Source organism: Salarias fasciatus, chromosome 13, assembly GCF_902148845.1.
Source record: "Salarias fasciatus chromosome 13, fSalaFa1.1, whole genome shotgun sequence".
In the NCBI taxonomy this organism is placed as follows: domain Eukaryota; kingdom Metazoa; phylum Chordata; class Actinopteri; order Blenniiformes; family Blenniidae; genus Salarias; species Salarias fasciatus.
The window spans coordinates 26,471,712-26,497,216 of NC_043757.1; the positions used below are offsets into that span (position 1 = coordinate 26,471,712).

Sequence of the window (25,505 nt, forward strand, 5' to 3'; positions counted from 1 at the left end):
GTCTAAAACAGTGTTCCTCATCAAATTAAACCTCTGAATGTGTTTAAAGTAGCCTTGGAGTCTTTCCACTGGGTGTTGATGAATCTCAGGTGTGCAGCTCAGCCAGAGTCTTTCACAGAGACTCCGCCCACCACACACACACACACACACACACACACACACACACACACACACACACACACACACACACAAGGGAGAGGAGTCATGGGAGAACAGCAGAAACACCAAAACAACGACAAAAATGGTGACACTGAAGCTGGAAAGGAACATTTCATGATGAATTAAATGAAAAAAACAGGTTTGTTGAAAATAAACAATCACATGCAGAATAACGAGCGTAGTATAAAATCGAGCGCAACACAGTGCGTGGTGTAGTGTAACACAATATAGCACAACAAAGCATTGCACAACGTCACACTGAGGAAGTGAAAGAGAAAGTTCAAGTCAGAGCTGCAGTTCAGACACGTCTCTGAGTTTCTCTGTAAGAAATCTAACCTGAGTTCATCTGGACTTCCACAGACACTGACTCCAACACTGGTGAGTACAGCTGATCACACTGATACTGACTCTCAGGAAACTGATGAAGAAGGTGAACAAACGTCCTCTTTTGTCCAGACAGGTCCACTTTTCACCTCCTGTTCAGAGTGTGAGTGACTAAAACTGATGTATGTAAGCTGTGAATATGATATAATGATGATGAACTCAATAGAGTCAATGAACAGAGATGATGTTTTTTTTTTTTTTTTTTTTATACTTTATTTTTATCCAAAAAAGCAATAACAAAAAATCAGAAGTTTAAACAATAATACAGGATTAGAATTTTAAACAATAATACAAATATTCATGATAATCAAGATGTAGAACAGTAGTGAAAACAATAACAAGTGAGAATAAGAGCATAACTTTGTACAAGCAGTGGAATAAAACAGAAATTAAGAACAAAGCAGGTTATCATCTCTAGTTGTGAGGTATAGGTCCCATTTTCGCCACATGGCATCATATTTATCCTTTTGGAGTCGTAAACTGTAGGTCAAACATTCCATGCACTGGATATTTGTAACAATAGCTATCCATTGGCTGATGTTGGGGGGCTCTGCACTGAGCCACCTCCTTGTTACAGCCTTTTTACCTGCAACCATAAAGATTTTTAGCAGATATCGGTCATCTCTGGTTAGATTTAGGTCCATGTCCCCCAAGTAAAATGACAAAGAAGTGAATTCAATATCAAAACATAGGACTGTTTTAATAATAGCATGTACACTCTCCCAGAAGGTTTGAAGCATAGGACATTCCCAAAATATGTGTGAGTGATTAGCTTTTTCATTACCACATCCCCTCCAACATTTGGGTTGTGTCCCTGTTTGCTTAGACTTTTGTTGTGGAGTTATGAAAAACCTCATACAGTTTTTCCATGAAAAATCCCTCCATGTATGTGAACCTGTAGTTGTAATTTGGGTATTAATTATATTTGTCCATTGTTCAGGAGTAATTACAATTCCTAGTTCCTCTTCCCACTTGGTTTTTACATAAAATGTTGAGTGGCCTCGCAATTCTACTATATACCTGTACAATTCTCCAATGATCTTTTTAGAGAGTTTGCCATTATATGCTTTGATGAACATTTGTCTTATACCTGTCATTTTTTCTGGAAGGAGTTCTTTTACATTTTTGTTAAAATAGTGGCGGAGTTGAAGGTACCTATAAAAATCCTGTTGGCTTAAGCTATATCTCTTTGACATGGCTTTAAAGTCCATAAGTTCCCCCTTCTCCACCAACAGACACAGAGCTGTGAGGCCTTGTCTTTCCCTCTGAACGAACCCTCCACCCTCCACAGTAGTGATGGGAATTCCGGCTCTTTTTAGGGAACCGGCTCTTTCAGTTCGGTTCACTAAAAAGAGCCGGCTCTTTTGGCTCCCAAACGGCTCTTCAGATTTTTTTTTTTGTTGCTTTAATCGATATATTACCAATAATAATGTAACGTTATGCACAAAATGAATTAATAATTAATAAAAAAAATGTATTATACTACTATATTATGATAGCCTTTATTTTTTCACTCTGCAGTGAACTTTCAACTAATTTAACCTTTTAACTTTTTTATACTAAGTAACTTGAAAGTCAAGCCACACAGAATTCCTGAAAAACACATGACACAACAAAATGTAAATTGCAAATATTTACTTTTCAGTGCAACAACAAATAAACTATGAAATACAAGAATAAACTTTTAGCTTTTTTATACTTAACAGATTTAAAGTGAAACACAGGATCCGTGAAAAACACACGAAATATAAATGGTAAATGGTAAATGGACTACACTTGTATAGCGCTTTTTACCCTGCATGACAGAGCCCAAAGCGCTTCACACTGCAACATCACATTAACCTGTTCACACCATACTCGGTGGTGGTAAGCTACTATTGTAGCCACAGCTGCTCTGGGGCAGACTGATTTACAGATCTACAAAAAAATAAATTCTCAAATACAAACAATTTTAGCTTTTTATACACTCAACAAATTTTAAGTCAAACAACAACACAGAATCCCTGAAAAAAATTCAAAACAACAAAATAAAAATTACAAATATTAACTCTTCAATGCTATAAATAAACTATAAAATACAAGAACTTTTATCTATTTACAATTCAACTTTTGACCAATTTAGACTGAAACAACACAGAACCCCTGAAAAACCAAAAAAAATAAATAAAAATTAAAATGTGTAAAACAAAGAAAAAAATCAGCACTCTCTACTGAAGATTGGCATTTAGAAACGCCAAGTGCCTCAGTTTTGAGCGACTGATTCGGCTTCTTCCATCGGTGATTATCTGACCTGTTTAGAGAAGATTCTCTCAGAGGGAACTATATGACATTTTGGTCTTGCAGACAATGCACTCTGCTTTTGGAGCCATCAATATAATTAAAATGAGTCCAAATTTGGCTCCTTTTCCTGATATGACTAATTTCTTTTTTACTTTCTTTCTTTTTGTCCCCCATATTGCACTCTCTCTCCTCTCTTGACCCGTTCCTGTGCTCACTGTGCTGCTGCTGCTGTTTGTGTGTGTGTGCTCGGCTGCAGCCCCTCCCCCCTCTGCTCAGCACACGAAGCAGCGCAGACAGAGAAAAAAAGTGTCTCGAAGGGAGCCGGCTCCTGATTGGTGGGGAGCCGGCTCCCGTCGTTCACTTCAAAGAGCCGGCTCATAGAGCCATTACGTTCGCGAACGACACATCACTACTCCACAGCCGGGTTAAACTCTGGATCATACACTGGCCATGCTAAGATTCGCATTTCTTTTTGAATGTTAAGTTGTTTTACTATGTTACACCAAATATCTATAGCGAGCCTGACCCACTGACTTTGGATGTCGTACAGTTTAGTGGTCTGAGGTAATCCTAGCAGGCTCTGCAGGGGTCGATCTAACAGTGACAACTCCATAGCTTTCCATTTTGAGATATATTCCTGGTTACACCAGAGCAAGAGTGGTTTTACCTGTGCTGCCAAATAATAGTCTTTAAGGTTTGGTAAGCCCATCCCTCCACTAGCTTTTGGCAACTGCAATGTTTTATATCTCACTCTAGGAGCTTTGCTGCTCCAGATAAACCGAGAAATCAGCTTGTCCCATTCTCTAAATTGATTGTCTGGGATATGTATGGGTAGGGACTGAAATAAGTAAAGTAATCTGGGCAAAATGTTAGTTTTTATCACCATTATTCTGCTTCCAATGTCAAGGGGTAAAGGGGCCCATCTATCCAGATCCTCTTTTATTGATGTGTTAATTTGTATATAATTTTTAGAATACAACAGGGATATGTCCTTTGTTAACGTCAAACCTAAATATTTAATGGAAGTGGAGTCCCAATTAAATCTGTATTTATTTTTAAGCAATGGGGATGAAACGAAGTTAAATACCAAAGCTTGTGTCTTGTCAATGTTCAGAGTATAGCCTGACAAGGCTCCATATTCCTGTAGCAAATCCATTAGTCTAGGAACTCCTAGTTCTGGGTTCTTGAGACTGACCAAAACATCATCTGCGAAAAGACATATTTTATGCTCAGTATCTCTTATTATGATACCTTCCAAATCCAGATCTTGTCTAATGGCTTGAGCAAGCGGTTCTATAAACAGATTGAAAAGTAGTGGGCTGGCTGGGCAACCTTGGCGACAGCCTCGCTGCAGATGTATTGAGTTGGACAAACCACCATTCACTTTGATTCTGGCCATTGGAGCTGTATATAGTGTTTTAATACTCGTGATAAACTTCTCATGAAATCCAAATTTTCCCATTACTTTATAGAGAAACTGCCATCCCACTGAGTCAAATGCTTTTTCTGCATCCACGCTCAGTAAAATTGCCCTCAGTTTTTCCTTCTCTATGTGTTCAATGATATGAAGGCACCTCCTTATATTATCTTGGGTCTGCCAACATTTGATAAAACCAGATTGATCTTCATCAATCAAGTCAGGCATCACCTCCTCCATTCTTCTTGTTAAAATAGCTGCAAATATTTTATAATCCTGATTCAAGACGCTGATAGGTCTATATGAGCCACATTCTGTTAAATCCTTACCCTCTTTTGGGATTATTGATATGGTAGCCTCCCTCCACGATGGAGGGAGAACTCCCTCTTTTAGGGTGTAATTGAAACTTTTCTCTAATAGTGGTACCAATTCTTCTCTAAATGATTTGTACCATTCACCTGGGAATCCATCAGTCCCTGAAGACTTACATGGCCTCAGGGAGGATATGACCCTATCAATTTCTATCGGAGATATTTCTTTAATTAATTTGTCATTCTGTATTTTACCAAGGGAAGGCAAGTCCAGCTCGCCCAGAAACTCTTCAACCTTACGAGCATTGAATATTGTAGGTTGAGTATATAAAGTCTGATAGTATTTCTCAAATGATTTTTGTATTTCATCTAGTTTGTACGTTATCTTTTTAGTAACAGGGTCTCTAATTTTGTATACCGTGTTTTGTGTTTGCTGTTTTTTCAATCGCCAGGCCAGTATTTTGGAGGCTTTCGAGCCTGCCTCATAGTGTCTCTGTTTCAAAAATTTTAGCTTCTTCTCCACTTGTTCACTGTATATCTTGTCAATTTCTTGTTTAATTGGTCTCATTTGTTTTAACAGTTTTGGGTCTTTGTTTGTACTGTGTAGTTGTTGGAGATCGAGAAGTTGTTTCTGCAGGTCTTGGAGTCTTTGAGTTTTCAACCTTTTCACATAAGCAGTTTCTGAAATAATTTTCCCTCGTAAAACTGCCTTGGCAGTGTCCCATAGGATTACTGGATTCACATTTCCATCATCATTGATCTCTAAGTATGTTTTTAGTTCATTCTTTATTTTTTCTTTAAACCCAGGATTGTTTAGCATGCTGGTATTTAATCTCCACGTTGTTGTCTTATAGCCAATATCCAGGTGTAATTTCAGGTTTATGGGGGAGTGGTCTGATATATCCCTCTGACTTATTTCACATTCTTTTAATCTATGTCTCTCAGAATTATGCATGAATAGATAATCGATCCTTGTGTAGGCATTATGTCGATTTGAGTAAAATGTGTATTGTCTAGAATGGTTGTGGAAATCTCTCCAGACGTCTATCAGGCCGAGATCCTGGACTCTTCTCCAAAGCCATTTTTCAGTATTTGTGGTTTTTCTCTTTAGACTGGTAGTATCCAACTTTGGGTTAAAGATCATATTGAAGTCGCCCGCCCAAATTAAAATTCCAACAGTCTGACAAGAAACCAACTCAAGTATTTTTTTAAAGAGCACTTTGTTGCTACCTGGAGGTGCATAAATATTGAGCAAAGTCACTTCTTTATTATCTAATTTACCCTTCACCATGATGAACCTTCCCTCTTTATCTTTAGTTTCTGACAAAAGTTCAAAATGGGTAGAATTTGGCATCAAAATAGCAACGCCTCTCTTGCGTCCTGTTTTAAATGATGAGTAGTAAGTATGTCTAAAACCCATTTTTTTTATTTTTTCATGCTCTTGATTTGTTAGATGAGTCTCCTGCCAAAATATAATCTCTGCCTTCTCTCTCTTTATCTTTGAAATAACTTTACTCCTCTTAATAGGGTTAGTCAGACCATTTACATTCAGGGAGATAACCTTAAATTCCTTATGAGCCATATATTAACAACAGTTCCCTCAAAAACATGCTCGTGATCCTCAACAATAAACAATGTCTCTGAACATTCAGCACAGAACGGCTGCAACAGTGAGAACAGAAAAATAAAAGATAAATGAAAAACTGGGCGTCCATCAAAGAGACTGTTCGTGAGCCTCTTGTGTAGGGGGGTGTTCCAGCCACAGGGTGGCGGGCCCCCCTCAGGTAGTTTGTGTGGGTGGCTCCCATCAGCATCCGTAGACTGACTACCGAGTTCTTAAATCAAAATAAGCCGGATTCAATCAGAAAATGTCCATTAAAATGTCCCAACGGCGTTTAAGTAATAGATTTTTTTTGTTTGTTCGTTTTTTAAATATCAATTACAATAATACCCAAAAGGGGTAGTCACATTTTCTTATATAGTTCTCTTTCAAATGAGTAAACCGCAAAAGGTGGTGGCTTAACGATCCTCACTGTCCGGTTCGGTCTGTCGGGAAAATCCACGGAGCCTGTCTCGGATCTTCTGCTGGTACTCACCACCGCGACGGCTACTCCTCGTCATCTCCCAGCGGCGGCCCGGTAGCGGTGCGTCTCTCTGCACCTCGGGTCTCGGTGTTATAGGGAAACCCCTCGCTCAGAGATCCTCAGCGGCTTGGTCTGCGTTTTCGTAAGTGACAGACCCCGACTCCAGGAAGACACGCATTTTAGTCATCGGGGTGTGGAATCGGATTCCTCGTTCTTTCAGGACTTTCTTGATTGGTATGTATTCCCTCCGTTTCTCCATCACACCTGTTGCGTAGTCGTGGTCAAAAAACACTCGTTTCCCGTCAAACACCATTTTTTTCTTCCACGCCGAGCTGATAACCTTTTCCTTGGTGGAGTATTTCAGGAACCTAACAACCGTGGATCTCGGGGGTGCCGTCTCAGCGGGTTTGGCCCCGGCTGCTCTGTGTGCGCGTTCAATGCCCAGCTCGTCCAGACCGATGCTCTCCCTCAGTTCTTTCTGTATGAAATCTTCCACAAAGCGGGCCATTGAGGTTCCTTCTGCTCCCTCCTTGATGCCATAAATCCGAATATTATTTCGGCGTGAATGTCCTTCAAGCTCGGTGATCTTTGATCTCAGTTCCAGCTGGGTTTTCTGCATCTGCGTTAAAACCTCCTGCACTTCCGCGTTAAATGTTTCCGCCTCTCCGATGCGCCGCTCGGCTTCATCAAGTCTTTGCAAACTCGTCTCAATTTTTCCTGCGGTTTCCTCCAGCTTCGTATCGATATCCGCCAACTGTTTCGAGATATTATTTTGCAATCCAGACATTGCTTTAGCCATAGTTTCGTTGATGGTGTCGCGGATGGAGGCTAATGTTACCGTGTCTGCTAACTTAGCTTCGCCGCTGCGGTCTGTATCTTCAGTATCCATGTCCTTCTTTTTGCTTTTTTTCTTCATTCTAAGATCCCTTTCTTCTTCCCCTGACATTTATCTCCACAGAAAAACACTTTGGTTGAAAGTCTCCTGAATTTAAGGGGATTATTGGTAGTTCAGTCAGGAGCTGAAACTTTAGGCTGCCATTGTCTTCACAGTGCCACCGGAAGTCCAGAGATGATGTTTTTGATGATTATTTGAAGAAGAAGTCAGATTGGAATTGAAAATCTTTCCACTTCCTTGTTGACAAAGTTTATTATACCTGGTTTCTACAGTGTAGTAGACTTTGAGCGACACATCACAGTTGGACCTAAAGAGGGACAAAGGTCACTCTGAGCATGATTATTACCCAATAAAATGTGTTTGAGTTCAAAATGCAATGATTCAGAGTTCAGTTTGACAACAGATCAAGTTCAAAACCTCCCACTCACTCACATATCTACAACTGGACCAGCAGGTTCTTCAAGACTTTCTGTTCAGTTTGATCTTAGAAATGTCAACAGGGTGAACAATGACCTGCAGCTTCAGCTCCCAGCCTGACATTAACGTACCATCCAGTATGTGTAGAGATCAGTGATTGACTCCAGTCAGATAAAGTCATGTGAAACAGTGGAATTGTTGACAATGAAAGTATTTAACAGTCTCTTCAATCAATTTTGTCCTCAGTGTGTGAAGATGTCTGCTGCCAGCAATCTGCGCTCTGAAGATCAGTTTCGGTGCTCCATCTGTCTGCGTTTTCGTAAGTGACAGACCCCGACTCCAGGAAGACACGCATTTTAGTCATCGGGGTGTGGAATCGGATTCCTCGTTCTTTCAGGACTTTCTTGATTGGTATGTATTCCCTCCGTTTCTCCATCACACCTGTTGCGTAGTCGTGGTCAAAAAACACTCGTTTCCCGTCAAACACCATTTTTTTCTTCCACGCCGAGCTGATAACCTTTTCCTTGGTGGAGTATTTCAGGAACCTAACAACCGTGGATCTCGGGGGTGCCGTCTCAGCGGGTTTGGCCCCGGCTGCTCTGTGTGCGCGTTCAATGCCCAGCTCGTCCAGACCGATGCTCTCCCTCAGTTCTTTCTGTATGAAATCTTCCACAAAGCGGGCCATTGAGGTTCCTTCTGCTCCCTCCTTGATGCCATAAATCCGAATATTATTTCGGCGTGAATGTCCTTCAAGCTCGGTGATCTTTGATCTCAGTTCCAGCTGGGTTTTCTGCATCTGCGTTAAAACCTCCTGCACTTCCGCGTTAAATGTTTCCGCCTCTCCGATGCGCCGCTCGGCTTCATCAAGTCTTTGCAAACTCGTCTCAATTTTTCCTGCGGTTTCCTCCAGCTTCGTATCGATATCCGCCAACTGTTTCGAGATATTATTTTGCAATCCAGACATTGCTTTAGCCATAGTTTCGTTGATGGTGTCGCGGATGGAGGCTAATGTTACCGTGTCTGCTAACTTAGCTTCGCCGCTGCGGTCTGTATCTTCAGTATCCATGTCCTTCTTTTTGCTTTTTTTCTTCATTCTAAGATCCCTTTCTTCTTCCCCTGACATTTATCTCCACAGAAAAACACTTTGGTTGAAAGTCTCCTGAATTTAAGGGGATTATTGGTAGTTCAGTCAGGAGCTGAAACTTTAGGCTGCCATTGTCTTCACAGTGCCACCGGAAGTCCAGAGATGATGTTTTTGATGATTATTTGAAGAAGAAGTCAGATTGGAATTGAAAATCTTTCCACTTCCTTGTTGACAAAGTTTATTATACCTGGTTTCTACAGTGTAGTAGACTTTGAGCGACACATCACAGTTGGACCTAAAGAGGGACAAAGGTCACTCTGAGCATGATTATTACCCAATAAAATGTGTTTGAGTTCAAAATGCAATGATTCAGAGTTCAGTTTGACAACAGATCAAGTTCAAAACCTCCCACTCACTCACATATCTACAACTGGACCAGCAGGTTCTTCAAGACTTTCTGTTCAGTTTGATCTTAGAAATGTCAACAGGGTGAACAATGACCTGCAGCTTCAGCTCCCAGCCTGACATTAACGTACCATCCAGTATGTGTAGAGATCAGTGATTGACTCCAGTCAGATAAAGTCATGTGAAACAGTGGAATTGTTGACAATGAAAGTATTTAACAGTCTCTTCAATCAATTTTGTCCTCAGTGTGTGAAGATGTCTGCTGCCAGCAATCTGCGCTCTGAAGATCAGTTTCGGTGCTCCATCTGTCTGGAAGTGTTCACTGATCCAGTCTCCACACCATGTGGACACAACTTCTGCAAACAGTGCATCACTCAGCACTGGAACACCAACAACATCTGTGACTGTCCCCTGTGTAAGAAACGGTTCAGAAGAAGACCTGAACTCAACGTCAACACTTTGCTCTCTGAGATGGTTTCTCAGTTCAGACGTGAAGCTGAACTCAAAGCCAGCAGCAGCTCAGAGCAACAAGCTGCCAAACCAGGAGAAGTTCCCTGTGACGTCTGCACTGGAACCAAAGTGAAGGCCCTCAAGTCCTGCCTGGTGTGCCTGGTCTCCTACTGTCAGACTCATCTGGAGCCTCATCTGACAGTGTCAGTCCTGAAGAAACATCAGCTGATGGAGCCTGTGGAGAACCTGGAAGGCAGGATGTGTCAGAAGCACCATAAACCTCTGGAGCTGTTCTGTCAGAGAGAGCAGACATGTGTCTGCATGATGTGCTCTGTTTTAGAGCACAGGAACCACGAGTTTGTTCCTCTGAGTGAAGAATGTGAAGGAAAGAAGAAGGAGCTGAGGAAGACAGAGGCTGAGATGCAGCAGATGATCCAGGAGAGACGAGTGAAGATCAAGGAGATCAGAGAGTGTGTGAAGAGGAGTAAAGCTGCTGCAGACAGAGAGAAAGCAGAAGGTGTTGAGGTGTTCACTGCTCTGAAGGAGTGTGTTGAGAGAGGCCTGAAGCAGCTGATGGAGAGGATGGAGGAGGAAGAGGAAGCCAGAGAGAAACAGGCTGAAGGTCTCATCAGAGATCTGGAAGAGGAGATCTGTGAGCTGATGAAGAGGAGCTCAGAGGTGGAGCAGCTCTTCCTCTCTGAAGACCACCTCCACCTCCTCCAAGGCTTCTCCTCCCTGAAAGCTGCTCCACCCACCAAGGACTGGACAGAGGTCAGCGTCCGTCCATCATCATATGAGGGGACTGTGGTGAGAGCTGTGGCTCAGCTGGAGGAGACTCTCAGCAAAGAGATGAAGAAGCTGTTTGAGGCTGATCTGAAGAGGAAGCAGCAGTTTGCAGTGGATGTGACTCTTGATCCTGATACAGCAAATCCTAGACTCATCCTGTCTGATGATGGAAAACAAGTGAGTTGTGGTGATGTGAGGAAGAATCTTCCAGAGAACCCAGAGAGATTTGATTATTGTGTGTGTGTTTTAGGAAAACAGAGTTTCTCTTCAGGTAAATTTTACTTTGAGGTTCAGGTTAAAGGAAAGACTGAATGGGATTTAGGAGTGAGCAAAGAGTCCATCAACAGGAAGGGAAAGTTCACACTGAGGCCTGATAAAGGTATCTGGACAATATGTCTGAGAAATGGAAATCAATACTCAGCCTGTGAGAACAAAACCCTTAATCTGTCTCTGAGTTCTGCTCCTGAGAAGGTGGGGGTGTTTGTGGATTATGAGGAGGGTCTGGTCTCTTTTTATGATGTAGCTGCTGCAGCTCTGATCTACTCCTTCACTGGCTGCTGCTTCACTGACAAACTCCTCCCATACTTCAGTCCCTGTTTTAATGACGGTGGTAAAAACTCTGCTCCTCTGATCATCTGTCCTGTCAATCAAACTGTCTGATGAGGAAGATTCACCAACAATTAATGAGCTTGATGGAAAGTAAAAGATTGACTCTGATTGATTTGATCAAATCCAGATGTTCAGTCTGCACTAAACTCACATTCTTCTCTTCAGTCTTTGATTATTGGACCATTGTTTGAATGAATCCAGACCAATCAGTCATGATGTCCACTTCCCTAATATGAAGTGCTGAAGCTGCCCTGACCCACTGAGACATGGACTCCTCTACACCTCTGAAGACCTGCTGGTTTACCTGGCACCAGGATGGAGCAGCAGGTCCTTTGACTTCTTTGACTTGTGAGCTGTTAGCTTCTTGGATCAGACTTGTTTGTCCACTGAGTGAGATGTGGGGAATTCAGAGGCCAAGTCAACTTTTCAAAGTGGTTGTTGTGTTCCTCAAAGCATTCCTGAAGCCTTTTAGCTCTGTGGCAGGGTGAGAAATGAAAAGGAAGAAGGAAGGAGAATCAGAAGGACTGAATACAATCCATGTGACAAACACCATCCATCCATCTTCTCCACCTCTTTCTCCAGCAGAAGTTCAGGGGCTGTTGTAGGAACTAGCAGCTTGATCATTTGTCTCACTGTGGACTGCTAAATGTCTCAAATCTCTCAGACGACTTTGTGTCTTCTTCCAGCTTCATGCAGCTCAACAATTCTTCACAGATCTTCTTCTTGTGATGCTTCCTTCACATCAGCAGATGTTTGTTGTGTTTGGTGTTTTTCTTGGTCACAGTTGTTCTTCAGTTTGGATCAATCTTTCATCTGAACTCAAGTTAACATGTTTTAGACTCATTATCCTGAAAGTTCATTTATTTCTTCCAGCAGCTGTGAGAATGTTTAATGGATATTTTCAATAAAAATGTAATGAAATGTCGATGTTTGTTCACTGGTGTTTTTTTTTTATTTTTATAGTCACTTAATTTATAATCTTTATTATATTCATAAAATAATTATTCCAACCTAATATCTTGCACACAAAAACATAATTTATGTCACCCAGAACAAAAGATACTGATCTAATTGACATGAAAATGCAAATACAGTAAAACTGGATCCAAGTATTTAAAAAAAATGACCACAGCCGACAGTCGGTAGAGGTGTTCAAACACATGTAAACAAAAACTAACAATGCGATTGAAAATCTTCCATCAGCCACTGGCGGCTGTGTTGTTTTGTTTTACTCACTAAAGAAGGTTTTTACCCAGAGAAAAGTCTTTGTTTCTCTACTGGAAAAAATGTCGTTGTTTGACATCTTTGACTCAAATGTCTGATTTCACAGGGGAAATAGTTGTGTTGTGTGAATGATTTTTAATAGGTGGGTCTCTCTGGCTGCAGGTGAGGGAAGGTCGGGTCGGAGGCAGGAGGTTGACCTGTTGTTGCAGAGGTTGTAAGAAGAGCTGGTTATACACAGCTAGTTAACTTGAGTTGACTAAATGTTTGAGGAATCTGGGATTTCTTTCTGCTGCATTCCCACTGCCAGCTGTCCTCCAACAGAACAACCTGCTCAAAGTGGTGATGTGAAGATGCTGGCTCCATCTGGTGGCAAAGAACTGCAACAACAACACCAAACAAAGACACCTTGAGTTTTTATTTCCAACATTTATTATTTTTCAGAAATGGTTCACTGACACTGACAGATGCAAACGACACCAGTGAGTTTATTGTAGACAAGAGAAGGCCCTCTGTGAAACTCCCTGCACAGAGACAGATAAATATTCACTGAAAAGAGCAAAGAAAGTGTGATTATAACAACATGGAAGAATTCCAACCGTGAACACTCCACCTCCAGTCTGTCCAGTTTACATCCAGACATGAATGCCTCTCGGCACGTTTCCTTCAGCTCCGTCCTGCTTCAGCTCCCTCTCTGCACACTTTCCTCTGCGCGTTCATTCAGGAAACAGCACTGGAACGTGACTTTCTGATGGCTGGAACCTGTGGAGTTCAGGTGTTCCTGCACGTCTGGATCTCAGAGCTGTTCCCTCAAACCGTTTCCATTCAAGTCCTTCCAGGAGGGAGCCACGTTGTGGGACCTCAGACCAGCTTACAAGTCCACACGGCCTTTCTGTAAATGCATTTATTACTGACCACATCTTTTCTGTAAAAACAAATGTGTCAGTAGTGCAGAAACCCGATCTGTAGTGAGCTGCAGCAGCCGGCTCCACTGAGCTCCATCTATGTGTTCCATCCAGCCTCATTCAGATTGACTGGAGAGTCGGAGAGAAGACGTCAACACTGTCACACAAACTACACACCAGGACAACATCTCACCACATGACACGACGTCCATCTGGAGGATGATCATGTGAAACCGTCAATTTTTTATTCTTGTCGACGTCCAACAGCAAAAGCAAAGCGATGGCTTTCTCACAATGAAGGCACAGTTTACTTCATGTTGAGATTCAGAAAACAAAAAGAGAAGGTTCAACTCTGTGGCACCCGAACAAAAAAACTAACAAAACAATGCCCTGATTTCATAGCAGTTCATTTTTCTACCCGCTTCAGAAACGTATAAAACATGTGACATTTCAGTTTGATGTAAATCATTTTTACCTTAATTAACTGAGTGGAAGAGACCAACCAGACTCTGAGGCTCCACGGCGCTTCTTTAAAGTGAAGCAGTCTGGTGTTTGGATGGGATGAAGAACCACAGTGATATATCAGTGGAATCAAACCAGTTTTACAGTCTGGCTCCTGAGAATATGGCACCCAAAAGGCTCCACACTCAGCCTGGACACACCTGAACTAAAACTTCTCTCCAGCTGTTCTCTTTCACTTTTCACCTTCTACTTTCACACTCTGACTCATCAGACGTTGCCCGACTAACTGAACTGAGTTGATTTTTGGTTTATTCTGACTCTTCTGGAGCAGTCTCACAGGTGTTTGATTCCTTTTGTCACCAAAATTATTCATGCAGCCCTTGTAGTTTTGAAGATACTCTATTTGTTCTGAGTCTAAGTTAAAAGTCTGTGTATTTGCCTGCAAAGTGTTTCTCTGAAGTAGAAACAGTAAAGTATACCTGAACTCTTCAGGTATGATCAGTCTAGAAGTGATCATGATGATGGTTCTTCAATACTTGGGTTAGTGTGGACTGGCTCTGAGGCCAAAGAAGTTCTACTTAAATGTGTTTTTACAGAGAATGCAAAGGAGCTTTGAACAGGAAAAAAATAATGAACTCAGACTTTTGTAAGTGAAATTCCAAGAAAACTGAAGCATCAGATCGCATTTAGCATCATCAGAACAAAAAATCGAAACAAAAATGATGTTTTGAGCATAATTAAAGGGGTATAGAGGGCTCATAATCCAGGGAATGAGATGTTTCTTCATTCAAACCTTGAATACTTGCACTGCACTTGCTCCTTCCCTCGCAAAGATCCAATATTCCAAGATGGCGGCTTGTGGCAAGTATTTGACTTGCCCGGAAACAAGAAGAAATGGATGTCATGCCAAGAGTGGATGGAGTGAAGCATAACAGTGCAGACATTTTTAAAGCTGTAGCATCAAAGCTAATCCAGAAAAAAAGAGAAAATGCACTGAAAAAGAAAGTGAAAATGCAGCACTTGAGACTTGACTTGAGCCTCGAGGGCAAGACTTGAGACTGACTTGTGACTTGAAAATCACTGCAAAATTCCGAGCAGACAGTAAAACAACCAACATGCGGTCAGTTTTGATGAAAATATAAGTTATTTTGTGAAATATTTCACAAATATTTCATCAGTAATGTAGCTGATTTTGTCCTATTTTATTTGGCATTAATCAAATGCAAATTTACAGATGCTTTAAAAGACATGAGTGATAACATGTGTTATAAAGACTATTTGGCACAACAGGTGTCTTGAGATTCTTACTTGTCCTTTGGTGTGAAATCGACACAAACATTTTGGAACCACTCTGCTAGACGGATTAGAGGTCAGCTACAAGTAATCCAAACCTGTTTAGAACACATTACTTTACCCGTGTAATCCAAGGTAATACATTACAGATTACATTTTAGGACATGTAATCAGTAATCTCGACCACTGACCTTGCCAGTGGTTACCACCAGGTGGCAGTACATGAGAAGGACAGGCACAAGACTGCATTCACCACTCCATTTGGGCTCTTTGAGTACACCAAACTGCCCTTTGGTGTTTGCAATGGGCCGGCAACTTTTCAAAGGCTCATGCAGGCCATGAAGAGTGACTTAGTTTTCCAGATCATGCTTGTATATTTGGATGACATACTGGTCTACTCACTGACATTTTACGATGACTTGACACGACTTCAAACAGTGTTACAGAGACTCAGAGAGACAGGGTTAAAGGTCAAGGTGGAAAAATGTCATTTCCTGCAGTCAAGTGTGTGTTTTCGTGGTCATCAAATCTCAGCTGAGGGAATAGGCACAGATCCAGGAAAGCTAGCTGCAGTGACAGGTTGGCCGACACCTACCACTGTAAGGGACCTCCAGTCATTTCTAGGATTCTGCAGTTACTACAGGAGGTTTCTGCAGGGATTTTCCCAGAGGGCAGGACCTTTACATGATGTGGTTAATGTTTGTGTGAAAGAGAACAACCCAGCCAAGGCTGAGGACATGTTTGACAGTTTATGGACACCAGCATGTCAACAGTCTTTTGATCAACTCAAAGATGGACTTATCAGTGCACCTTTACTGGCTTATCCTGATTTTTCCCTTCCATTTGCTGTGGAGACAGACGCCAGCAGTTTATGGTTCGGTGCCATTCTCTGTCAGGCACAGGAGGGCAAAAATCTTGTGATAGCCTATGTCAGCAGGCGATTAAGAAATGCAGAGAAAAATGACAGGAACTAGAGCAGTATGAAGCTGGAGCTTCTTGCTCTCGCTTGACCAAATGTCCCCACAAGCATAGGAAAACCTGCACGATGTGCCTTGTGGGACCTTTTTCCAGTCCTAATGAGGGGAAACAGTGTTTTCTTGACCATGTTGTTGTTACTGAAAAAATTAAAAGGTCAAAAACATTTCTTTAGGGTTAGGCTGCATTGTGGTTTGGGTTAGGGTTAGGGTTAGGGTCAGGGTTCGGGGCTAGGAAATGCATTATGTCAATGAGTGTCCTCACAAGGATAGAAATACCAACCAGTGTGTGTGTGTGCGTGTGCATGTGCGTGTGCATGTGGTGCATACTGTTTGATGGCATGTTTTTTTTTTTTTATGACTGTTTTTACTGTTCAGCACTTTGCGTTGTTTTTATAAATATGAAAAGTGCTATATAAAATTTGATTTGATTTGATTTGATTTGACGTAAACCCCCGAGTGGATCCGCTTCACTCGGAGCGGATTGTATTTCGGAAACGATTGTCGAGGTGGCGTACACCGATGGATAATCCGCTCAGTGTCTCCTGACAGCGGATTGGAAAAAAAGGGGGGTTATTTGTTCCGCATGCGTTCCCTCGTACGCAGTGACGTGATGACGTGCGCAGTAAACGGGAAGCAGGACAGTCAAAAACAAGCAGAAGAACACGACGGTGGTCGAAAAACACTTTTGTTAATCAAAACCCTGAGAGAACAAACACTGGAGAGGCGAGATGCAAGCAAATCGCGCAACAGCGAGTTGTATAAAGAGCTCCGCAGCAGAATACGAGCGATCGTCCGGCTGGTGTTATGGATTAACTGGTTCCCATGTTAACGAGTGACAGTGGAATTCTGTGTAACTATATGCTGATAACAGCAGTTGTTAAAGTAAGACTCACAAAAGACGTTAAACTTATACATTCTCTGTAACTGCAGATAACCGACGTTCGCTAGAATGACTACAAGTCTCAGTCATCTATTGCTCACAAGTTAACACAGGCACCAGTGAATCCGAACATCGGCATGCGGAGCACAAAGCACAAAGTTTATGAAAGCACTTTTTGGAGTGAATAACAGAGAAAACATCTTTAAATCTTTGATTGTTTGTGCCAAATCTGAATGGAATAAATTTCCAGGTATGTTGGAAATCTTTTTGCATTTTGTGTGTTAACTTGTGTTTTAGTTGATAATGGCACACACATTGATGAGAAAATTTTAAACTGGCACTCCATGACAGAAAGGTTGCTGACCCCTGCTGTAGATGTAACGACTTCTCTTGCAGTGATTTGCCTCTTAAACCAGCCCCGCCCACTCCTCATCCGCCTTTGGATTTTGGAGTTGGGCTCAGTCCGGGCAGGAGCCCATAGAAGGGGATTTCACTCGGTCGTGAAACGGCTGAGCCAATCAGCGTTGCCGCTTTTTGTTTTCAAATTTTTTTGGCGAATTCCTGTGGCTAAACCAGAAGATGGGCCATATGGGCCAAAAGAATTTTGCTAATGGCCCAAATTCGGTTGAGTGCTGGTTTATTTGGCCTGTTTTTGGTTGACATCTGGCATTGTGAAGGCTTGGTTGTGGCCCTCTTTTGGCAAATAGGACCGGCCCTCCCAAGTGCCATCATTCCATGCGGTATGTGGGCCGTATGAACATGTCAGGCATGGGCCGGATGTGGGCCAAAGGAATTTTGCTATCTGGGCTCTCCACTACAAAGCCCTCACCCACAGACGGGCTGGAAACACATGCCCCCTCAGCCAGCTGGTTCTGGGACTCTTCCCACAAACACAAGCAGAGCCACCAGACAGACAGCCAATCAGAGCCAACCAAATTATAAAGAAACAGAGAGAGAAACACCTGAACCACTGGACAGAATCCATTAAACACCAGAGCAAACTGGAAACATATTCGGCCCTAAACAGAAAACACACGGTGGCAGAATCCCTGAGCACGGTGACCGACCCACAGCTCAGGATCCTGGACCAGGTACAGGCTCAGCGAGCACAACCTGGCCACCAGACAGACCTGGACCCCCCGAGAAGACAGACTGTGCCCCCACTGCACTCAGGGTCAGGTGGAGACCGAGCTGCACTTCCTGACCGCCTGCCCCCTGTACCAGGATCTCAGGGACCCCTACTTCCCCCTCTTCACAAACACACACACTGACTTTCAGAGCAGGCCTGACATGCTCAAACTGCCAGACCTGCTCGGGGAAGTACAGCAGTGTGTAAACACAGCAGCCAGGTTTGTGCACGGCTGTGACAGGAAAAGAACTGAAAAACTGAAACCTCCATGAACCCGAGGAGGAGGACAGACCGGGACCAGGACCAGAACCAGAACCAAGACCATCTCCATTCTGTGAATGAGGCTGTGTGCAAGCACATGGAACTGGTCCTGCATCTGTATATAAAAATAGTATCACTGTGATCACTTTACACCCCTACTGCACACTTGTACTTTCAGCATGTCGGAAGTACAAAGAGACTACATATTTCTATTCTATTTAATCTCCATTCTTATTTTATAATAATTGCAGTGTCTTGCATTCCAGTGAAGTGTTTTAAACTGCTTATATTGTGTGTTTTCTATGTAACACTTTGGCAATGTGAATGTATGTTTCTCATGCCAATAAAGATTCTTTGAATTGAATTAAAAATTGAGAGAGGAGAGAGAGAAGAGGGAGAGAGGAGAGAGAATCCCCCACCCTGCCACAAAACAATTGGTGTTATTTACACTGACACAGACAGTAGATGGTGCTGTGTCTGGGTTTGGAAAAAAGTCTGGAAAACTAACAAGGAAGAAGAGTGGCGTTCAGACTGACCACAACTTTCTCTGCTGAAGAGCAGAACCCTGGGCGGCGACTTTCTCCCACACTTTATGTGTAAAATGTAGTGGAGCAGAAGGTACAGGTAAAAGTAGCAAAATGTATTGGAGTGAAAGTAAAAATATGCTCTGTATTTTTCACTCAAGCAAAAAGAAAAATTTACTTAAATACAATAACAAATATTTGTACTTAGTTACTTTGCACCACTATCTGCAGTGCACATGCACAGTGCACATCCCAGGAGAAAGTTGAGGGGCAACATGTGGCAGTAAAGGCCCTTTCCCTCTGGAACTGAAATAAGAAGAAGAGGAGAAAAAGCATCAAGATAAAGGGAACTTTGGTCAAGTTCAGGAAGTCCATGAATATCCTTGATATTTGAATCCAGCTGCTTGAGTGGAGCCTGGAATTGCTAATCAGTTAGGGAGGGCCTGCTAAACTGCATTCCTGAATACGTTGCTCAGAAGAACGAATTTTATTATTAATATATTGTTGAGTTGATCAGCAACACATTTTCATGACGTTGGTGAAAACAGATTTAACTTTACCTTGATCATGTTCATGGATCAAAACTACCCTGTATATTCCTCTGAAAGTTGTTTTATTCTCATAGAAAGGGAGGAAGAAGGTATGGAAGCCAAAACGGAGCAAAAATCCAATTCATATTTTCCTCATGATCTATTTTAACAAACATAGTTTTGTTTCATCTTGAAAAGAGCAGCTCCGACCGCGGTCTGCAACCTCAGACATACTGGGTTTCTACATTTATAACAGGAAGTTTGCATCACAGTCATTACACTAATATGCATTATATACTTTATGAGAATGACAAATTATTTGAAAAATGAGAAAAATGAAAGCTCACAGAGTTATACGCCGCTGTGCGTCCTCCATCACCATGGAAACGGAGATTTTGATTGATCTTAATGATTCCAGTAATATCTGTCTGTCGCTGTTGTTTACTTGTGATAAATGTATGTTCCTCTGACAGGGATACAGTCAGGTCGGCACCAATCCAAGTCGGCCCTGCCCAACTCGGCACCGCCCCGGGATACAGTCAAGTCGCCATCTAGTCAAGTCGGGGGGGTGGGGGGTGGGGGGGCTCTCAAGTGGCCGAGTTGGTCGGTACCGACTTGACTGGAAGCTGCTTACCAACTCGGCCAAAAGCCTCTTTTAATTTTTTTCATCACGATGTCTGCTGCAGCGCGACGATTTGCAGTTTTTTTCGTGCGCCGCTTCTCCTCAGGTAGCAGGCGGGAGACTGGAGGACAAACTGTGTGATTATGGTGACTGACAGGTTAGAGGTGGATAATGGACCTGGAGCTTTATGTTTGACGTTCTGTTTGAACCGAGGAGCTGAGCTACGAGAGGCTGTCTGGTCATGTGACTAGATCATGTGACCAGGTGCCGCCTGATCAAACCAGTAATTGCTTTATAATTTTATTGTAATGTTCTCCACCCCTGAAGTTTGGTCAACCAGTACAATTAATTTATTTTGACCCAATCAGTGGAAACCTAGGAAGACTGAAGCTGCATGATCTGGTCACATGACCAGACAGCCGCTCGCGCTGCGCGTAGTCATACCAGATACTCTCATGGTTCCCGCTGGTCCCTGCTCTGCTGAGGTTCCAAGTGGTCCAAGCGGGGCCAGAATGTCGAGGAGCCATCATGGACCAGATCCACCTGACCCGGGACCACGTCACCTGACACAAGGCTGGATCCACCTCACCCTGGGGCTTCTTTTAAAGCAGTGAAATGTGCAGGAATCATGGGACCAACTGTTATACAAAGCTCTTCAAAGTGGTTTAAAGTAGCCTTGACTTGGAGTCTTTCCACTGGGTGTTGATGAATCTCAGGTGTGCAGCTCAGCCAGAGTCTTTCACAGAGACTCTGCCCACCACACACACACACACACACACACACACACACACACACACAAGGGAGAGGAGTCATGGGAGAACAGCAGAAACACCAAAACAACGACAAAAATGGTGACACTGCAGCTGGAAAGGAACATTTCATGATGAAATTAATGAAAAAAAAGGTTTGTTGAAAATAAACAATCACATGCAGAATAACGAGCGTAGTATAAAATCGAGCGCAACACAGTGCATGGTGTAGTGTAACACAATATAGCACAACAAAGCATTGCACAACGTCACACTGAGGAAGTGAAAGAGAAAGTTAAAGCCAGAGCTGCAGTTCAGACACGTCTCAGAGTTTCTCTGTAAGAAATCTAACCTGAGTTCATCTGGACTTTCAGACACTGACTCCAACACTGGTGAGTACAGCTGATCACACTGATACTGACTCTCAGGAAACTGATGAAGAAGGTGAACAAACGTCCTCTTTTGTCCAGACAGCTCCACTTTTCACCTCCTGTTCAGGGTGTGAGTGACTAAAACTGATGTATGTAAGCTGTGAATATGATATAATGATGATGAACTAAATAGAGTCAATGAACAGAGATGATGTTTTTGATGATTATTTGAAGAAGAAGTCAGATTGGAATTGAAAATCTTTCCACTTCCTTGTTGACAAAGCTTATTATACCTGGTTTCTACAGTGTAGTAGACTTTGAGCGACACATCACAGTTGGACCTAAAGACGGAAAAGGTCACTCTGAGCATGATTATGACCAAATAAAATGTGTTTGAGTTCAAAATGCAATGATTCAGAGTTCAGTTTGACAACAGATCACGTCAAAACCTCCTACTCACTCATATATTTACAACTAGACCAGCAGGTTCTTCAAGACTTTCTGTTCAGTCTGATCTTAGAAATGCCAACAGGGTGAACAATGACCTGCAGCTTCAGCTCCCAGCCTGACGTTAATGTACCATCCAGTATGTGTAGAGATCAGTGATTGACTCCAGTCAGATAAAGTCATGTGAAACTGTGGAATTGTTGACAATCAAAGTATTTAACAGTCTCTTCAATCAATGTTGTCCTCAGTGTGTGAAGATGTCTGCTGCCAGCAATCTGCGCTCTGAAGATCAGTTTCTGTGCTCCATCTGTCTGGAAGTGTTCACTGATCCAGTCTCCACACCATGTGGACACAACTTCTGCAACCAGTGCATCACTCAGCACTGGAACACCAAGGTCATCTGTGACTGTCCCCTGTGTAACAAACTGTTCAGAACAAGACCTGAACTCAACGTCAACACTTTGCTCTCTGAGATGGTTTCTCAGTTCAGACTTGAAGCTGAACTCAAAGCCAGCAGCAGCTCAGAGCAACAAGCTGCCAAACCAGGAGAAGTTCCCTGTGACGTCTGCACTGGAACCAAAGTGAAGGCCCTCAAGTCCTGCCTGGTGTGCCTGGTCTCCTACTGTCAGACTCATCTGGAGCCTCATCTGACAGTGTCAGGCCTGAAGAAACATCAGCTGATGGAGCCTGTGGAGAACCTGGAAGGCAGGATGTGTCTGAAGCACCATAAACCTCTGGAGCTGTTCTGTCAGAGAGAGCAGACATGTGTCTGCATGATGTGCTCTGTTTTAGAGCACAGGAACCACGAGTTTGTTCCTCTGAGTGAAGAATGTGAAGGAAAGAAGAAGGAGCTGAGGAAGACAGAGGCTGAGATGCAGCAGATGATCCAGGAGAGACGAGTGAAGATCAAGGAGATCAGAGAGTGTGTGAAGAGGAGTAAAGCTGCTGCAGACAGAGAGAAAGCAGAAGGTGTTGAGGTGTTCACTGCTCTGAAGGAGTGTGTTGAGAGAGGCCTGAAGCAGCTGATGGAGAGGATGGAGGAGGAAGAGGAAGCCAGAGAGAAACAGGCTGAAGGTCTCATCAGAGATCTGGAAGAGGAGATCTGTGAGCTGATGAAGAGGAGCTCGGAGGTGGAGCAGCTCTTCCTCTCTGAAGACCACCTCCACCTCCTCCAAGGCTTCTCCTCCCTGAAAGCTGCTCCACCCACCAAGGACTGGACACAGGTCAGCGTCCGTCCATCATCATATGAGGGGACTGTGGTGAGAGCTGTGGCTCAGCTGGAGGAGACTCTCAGCAAAGAGATGAAGAAGCTGTTTGAGGCTGATCTGAAGAGGAAGCAGCAGTTTGCAGTGGATGTGACTCTTGATCCTGATACAGCTCATCCTGAACTCATCCTGTCTGATGATGGAAAACAAGTGAGTTGTGGTGATGTGAGGAAGAACCTTCAAGACAACCCAGAGAGATTTGATTGTTGCCCCTGTGTTTTAGGTAAACAGAGTTTCTCTTCAGGTAAAATTTACTTTGAGGTTGAGGTTAAAGGAAAGACTAAATGGGATTTCGGAGTGAGCAAATAGTCCATCAACAGGAAGGGAAAGATCACACTGAGGCCCGATAAAGGTTTCTGGTCTATATGTCTGAGAAATGGAAATCAGTACTCAGCTGATACAGGCCCTGCAGTACGTCTGTCTCTGAGTTCTGCTCCTGAGAAGGTGGGGGTGTTTGTGGATTATGAGGAGGGTCTGGTCTCTTTTTATGATGTAGCTGCTGCAGCTCTGATCTACTCCTTCACTGGCTGCTGCTTCACTGAGAAACTCCTCCCATATTTCTGTCCCTGTGTTAATTATGGTGGTAAAAACTCTGCTCCTCTGATCATCTGTCCTGTCAATCAAACTGTCTGATGAGGAAGATTCACCAACAATTAATGAGCTTGTTGGAAAGTAAAAGATTGACTCTGATTGATTTGATCAAATCCAGATGTTCAGTCTGCACTAAACTCACATTCTTCTCTTCAGTCTTTGATTATTGGACCATTGTTTGAATGAATCCAGACCAATCAGTCATGATGTCCACTTCCCTAATATGAAGTGCTGAAGCTGCCCTGACCCACTGAGACATGGACTCCTCTACACCTCTGAAGACCTGCTGGTTTACCTGGCACCAGGATGGAGCAGCAGGTCCTTTGACTCCTTTGACTTGTGAGCTGTTAGCTTCTTGGATCAGACTTGTTTGTCCACTGAGTGAGATGTGGGGAATTCAGAGGCCAAGTCAACTTTTCAAAGTGGTTGTTGTGTTCCTCAAAGCATTCCTGAAGCCTTTTAGCTCTGTGGCAGGGTGAGAAATGAAAATAGAGCCCATGTTCATGACAAGTCTCATCTACTTGAGAATAAACCGTAGAACAGCCAATCGTTGGAATTCTGTGGTTTGACAGCAGTGGGGCGCCCGGGCCGTAGGTACCCCTCAATTTTATATTGCACTGGACGCACGTTACACACCCTCCCTTAAAGACAGACACACCCAAACATACATTCAACACTTCACGGGGTTCAGGGGGTGGAGCTGCTGTTCAGGGGTCCTCCCAGTACCCTCCACTTGCATCCTGCCTTGGCCCGGACGGGTACGACTGTGGTGCTCAACTGCTTGGTCTTTGGCTGTTGGAAATATTCTGTTTGATTATCATTGCTAAATGCATTCATTGTTAAATGTTGTAGTGACCATGCACAGGAAACTGAAAGTTGACTCAGCAGGATGAGCGATCTGCCTGCATTCTTCAAAATGCTGACTGGGAGCATCTTATCTGTGTGTTACCCTTTTCCTGTTGCCACTGATGCATCTGTTGCATTGTTTCTATTCAAGCAGGATGTTGAAACCAATGCTATCCCAACAAATACTTGTAAGCCCCACCCTGAGTTTGTGAATAAAAGCTGAGAGAAAACTTTGCTCAGACAGAGTGAAATGAAGTGAGCTCTTGGGCGAACGGATTCTCCTCTCCTTGCAAGTATCATTGACTCTGCCTGATTCATTCTGTGTTCGTGTCCTAATTTTCTTTAAGGAAAACATCCCACTGGGGGGACTGGGGTGGTGATACCACCTCCTGGGGCACAGCTGGATAGGTGGGGGTGGAGCCTTGTGGTGGCCTGGTGAAGGCCCTGCCAGTTGCCTGGGTGGCTCTGGGTAATGGTCGTGGGGCTCCAGCCACACGCTGGCAGGGCAGAATCCTCTCCATTTTATAGACAATGGAGAATGAGACTATGTGTGTGGGAGATAGTGGATAGATAGATGGATGTGTATGTGGGTGTGTATTCACGGGGCTGTTGTGACTGGGATGGCACGATGGGTGGGTGTGCAAACTGGGCTGACCGGGTATTGGGAGATGGCTGTCCTTCAGCTGAGCCTACAGTCCCCACGTAATCCTGGTCCAGGGTGGGGCCAGGTGGAGGTATGGTCCTGCCTGGAGCAGTTTTCTGGGGCAGAATGTCAATGTGTTTGGCCAATCTATCTCTCTTGATTGCTTTGTGTGAAAGCTGCTCACCACTGTGTGGTTGCGCCACTGTTATATTATAATTTTGCATGGTTCTTGCTAGGGGTGTAACAATACATGCATTTGTATTGAACTGTTTCGATACGGGCCGTTCGGTTCGGTACAGGGCTGTGCACGGGTGAGTTCACGGCCTAAAGTTTTTCTTTTTCCCCGGCTCACGGGCCAGATGTTGCGTGTGTTTACGTTCTGCGGCTGGCATGTGCAGCTACACGTGCAGCCATGATTGCTACTGCTAGCAGCCTCGTCCATGCTTCACGTGTCCGCGTGGCGCATTGGTCCCTGGGACATAATAATTGTCATGAATTTCTGTCTACG

At 43.3% G+C, this 25,505-nt stretch overlaps 2 protein-coding genes across 4 annotated transcripts; both read left to right on the plus strand.

The window, feature by feature from the left end:
- The first annotated feature begins 424 nt into the window (after window positions 1–424).
- LOC115398968 (E3 ubiquitin-protein ligase TRIM21-like) lies at window positions 425–24,907 on the plus strand. 3 transcript variants are annotated; one of them, XM_030106048.1, is made up of 4 exons: window positions 425–537; window positions 8,194–8,358; window positions 9,683–11,176; window positions 23,395–24,907. In XM_030106048.1, the coding sequence occupies exons 3-4, from the start codon at window positions 9,692–9,694 to the stop codon at window positions 23,548–23,550; spliced, it is 1,641 nt and encodes a 546-aa protein (XP_029961908.1). In that variant the 5' UTR covers window positions 425–537; window positions 8,194–8,358; window positions 9,683–9,691; the 3' UTR covers window positions 23,551–24,907. The 3 variants fall into 3 exon arrangements, with proteins under 3 accessions (XP_029961908.1, XP_029961910.1, XP_029961909.1); XM_030106050.1 differs by lacking the exon at window positions 23,395–24,907 and having other exon boundaries at window positions 9,683–12,206; XM_030106049.1 differs by lacking the exon at window positions 8,194–8,358 and having other exon boundaries at window positions 462–537; window positions 23,395–24,906.
- Window positions 21,117–23,396, plus strand: LOC115398972 (E3 ubiquitin-protein ligase TRIM47-like). The gene is made up of 2 exons (XM_030106054.1): window positions 21,117–21,226; window positions 21,901–23,396. Exon 2 carries the CDS (start codon window positions 21,910–21,912, stop codon window positions 23,224–23,226), a length of 1,317 nt encoding a protein of 438 aa, XP_029961914.1. The 5' UTR covers window positions 21,117–21,226; window positions 21,901–21,909; the 3' UTR covers window positions 23,227–23,396.
- Window positions 24,908–25,505: the final 598 nt, after the last annotated feature.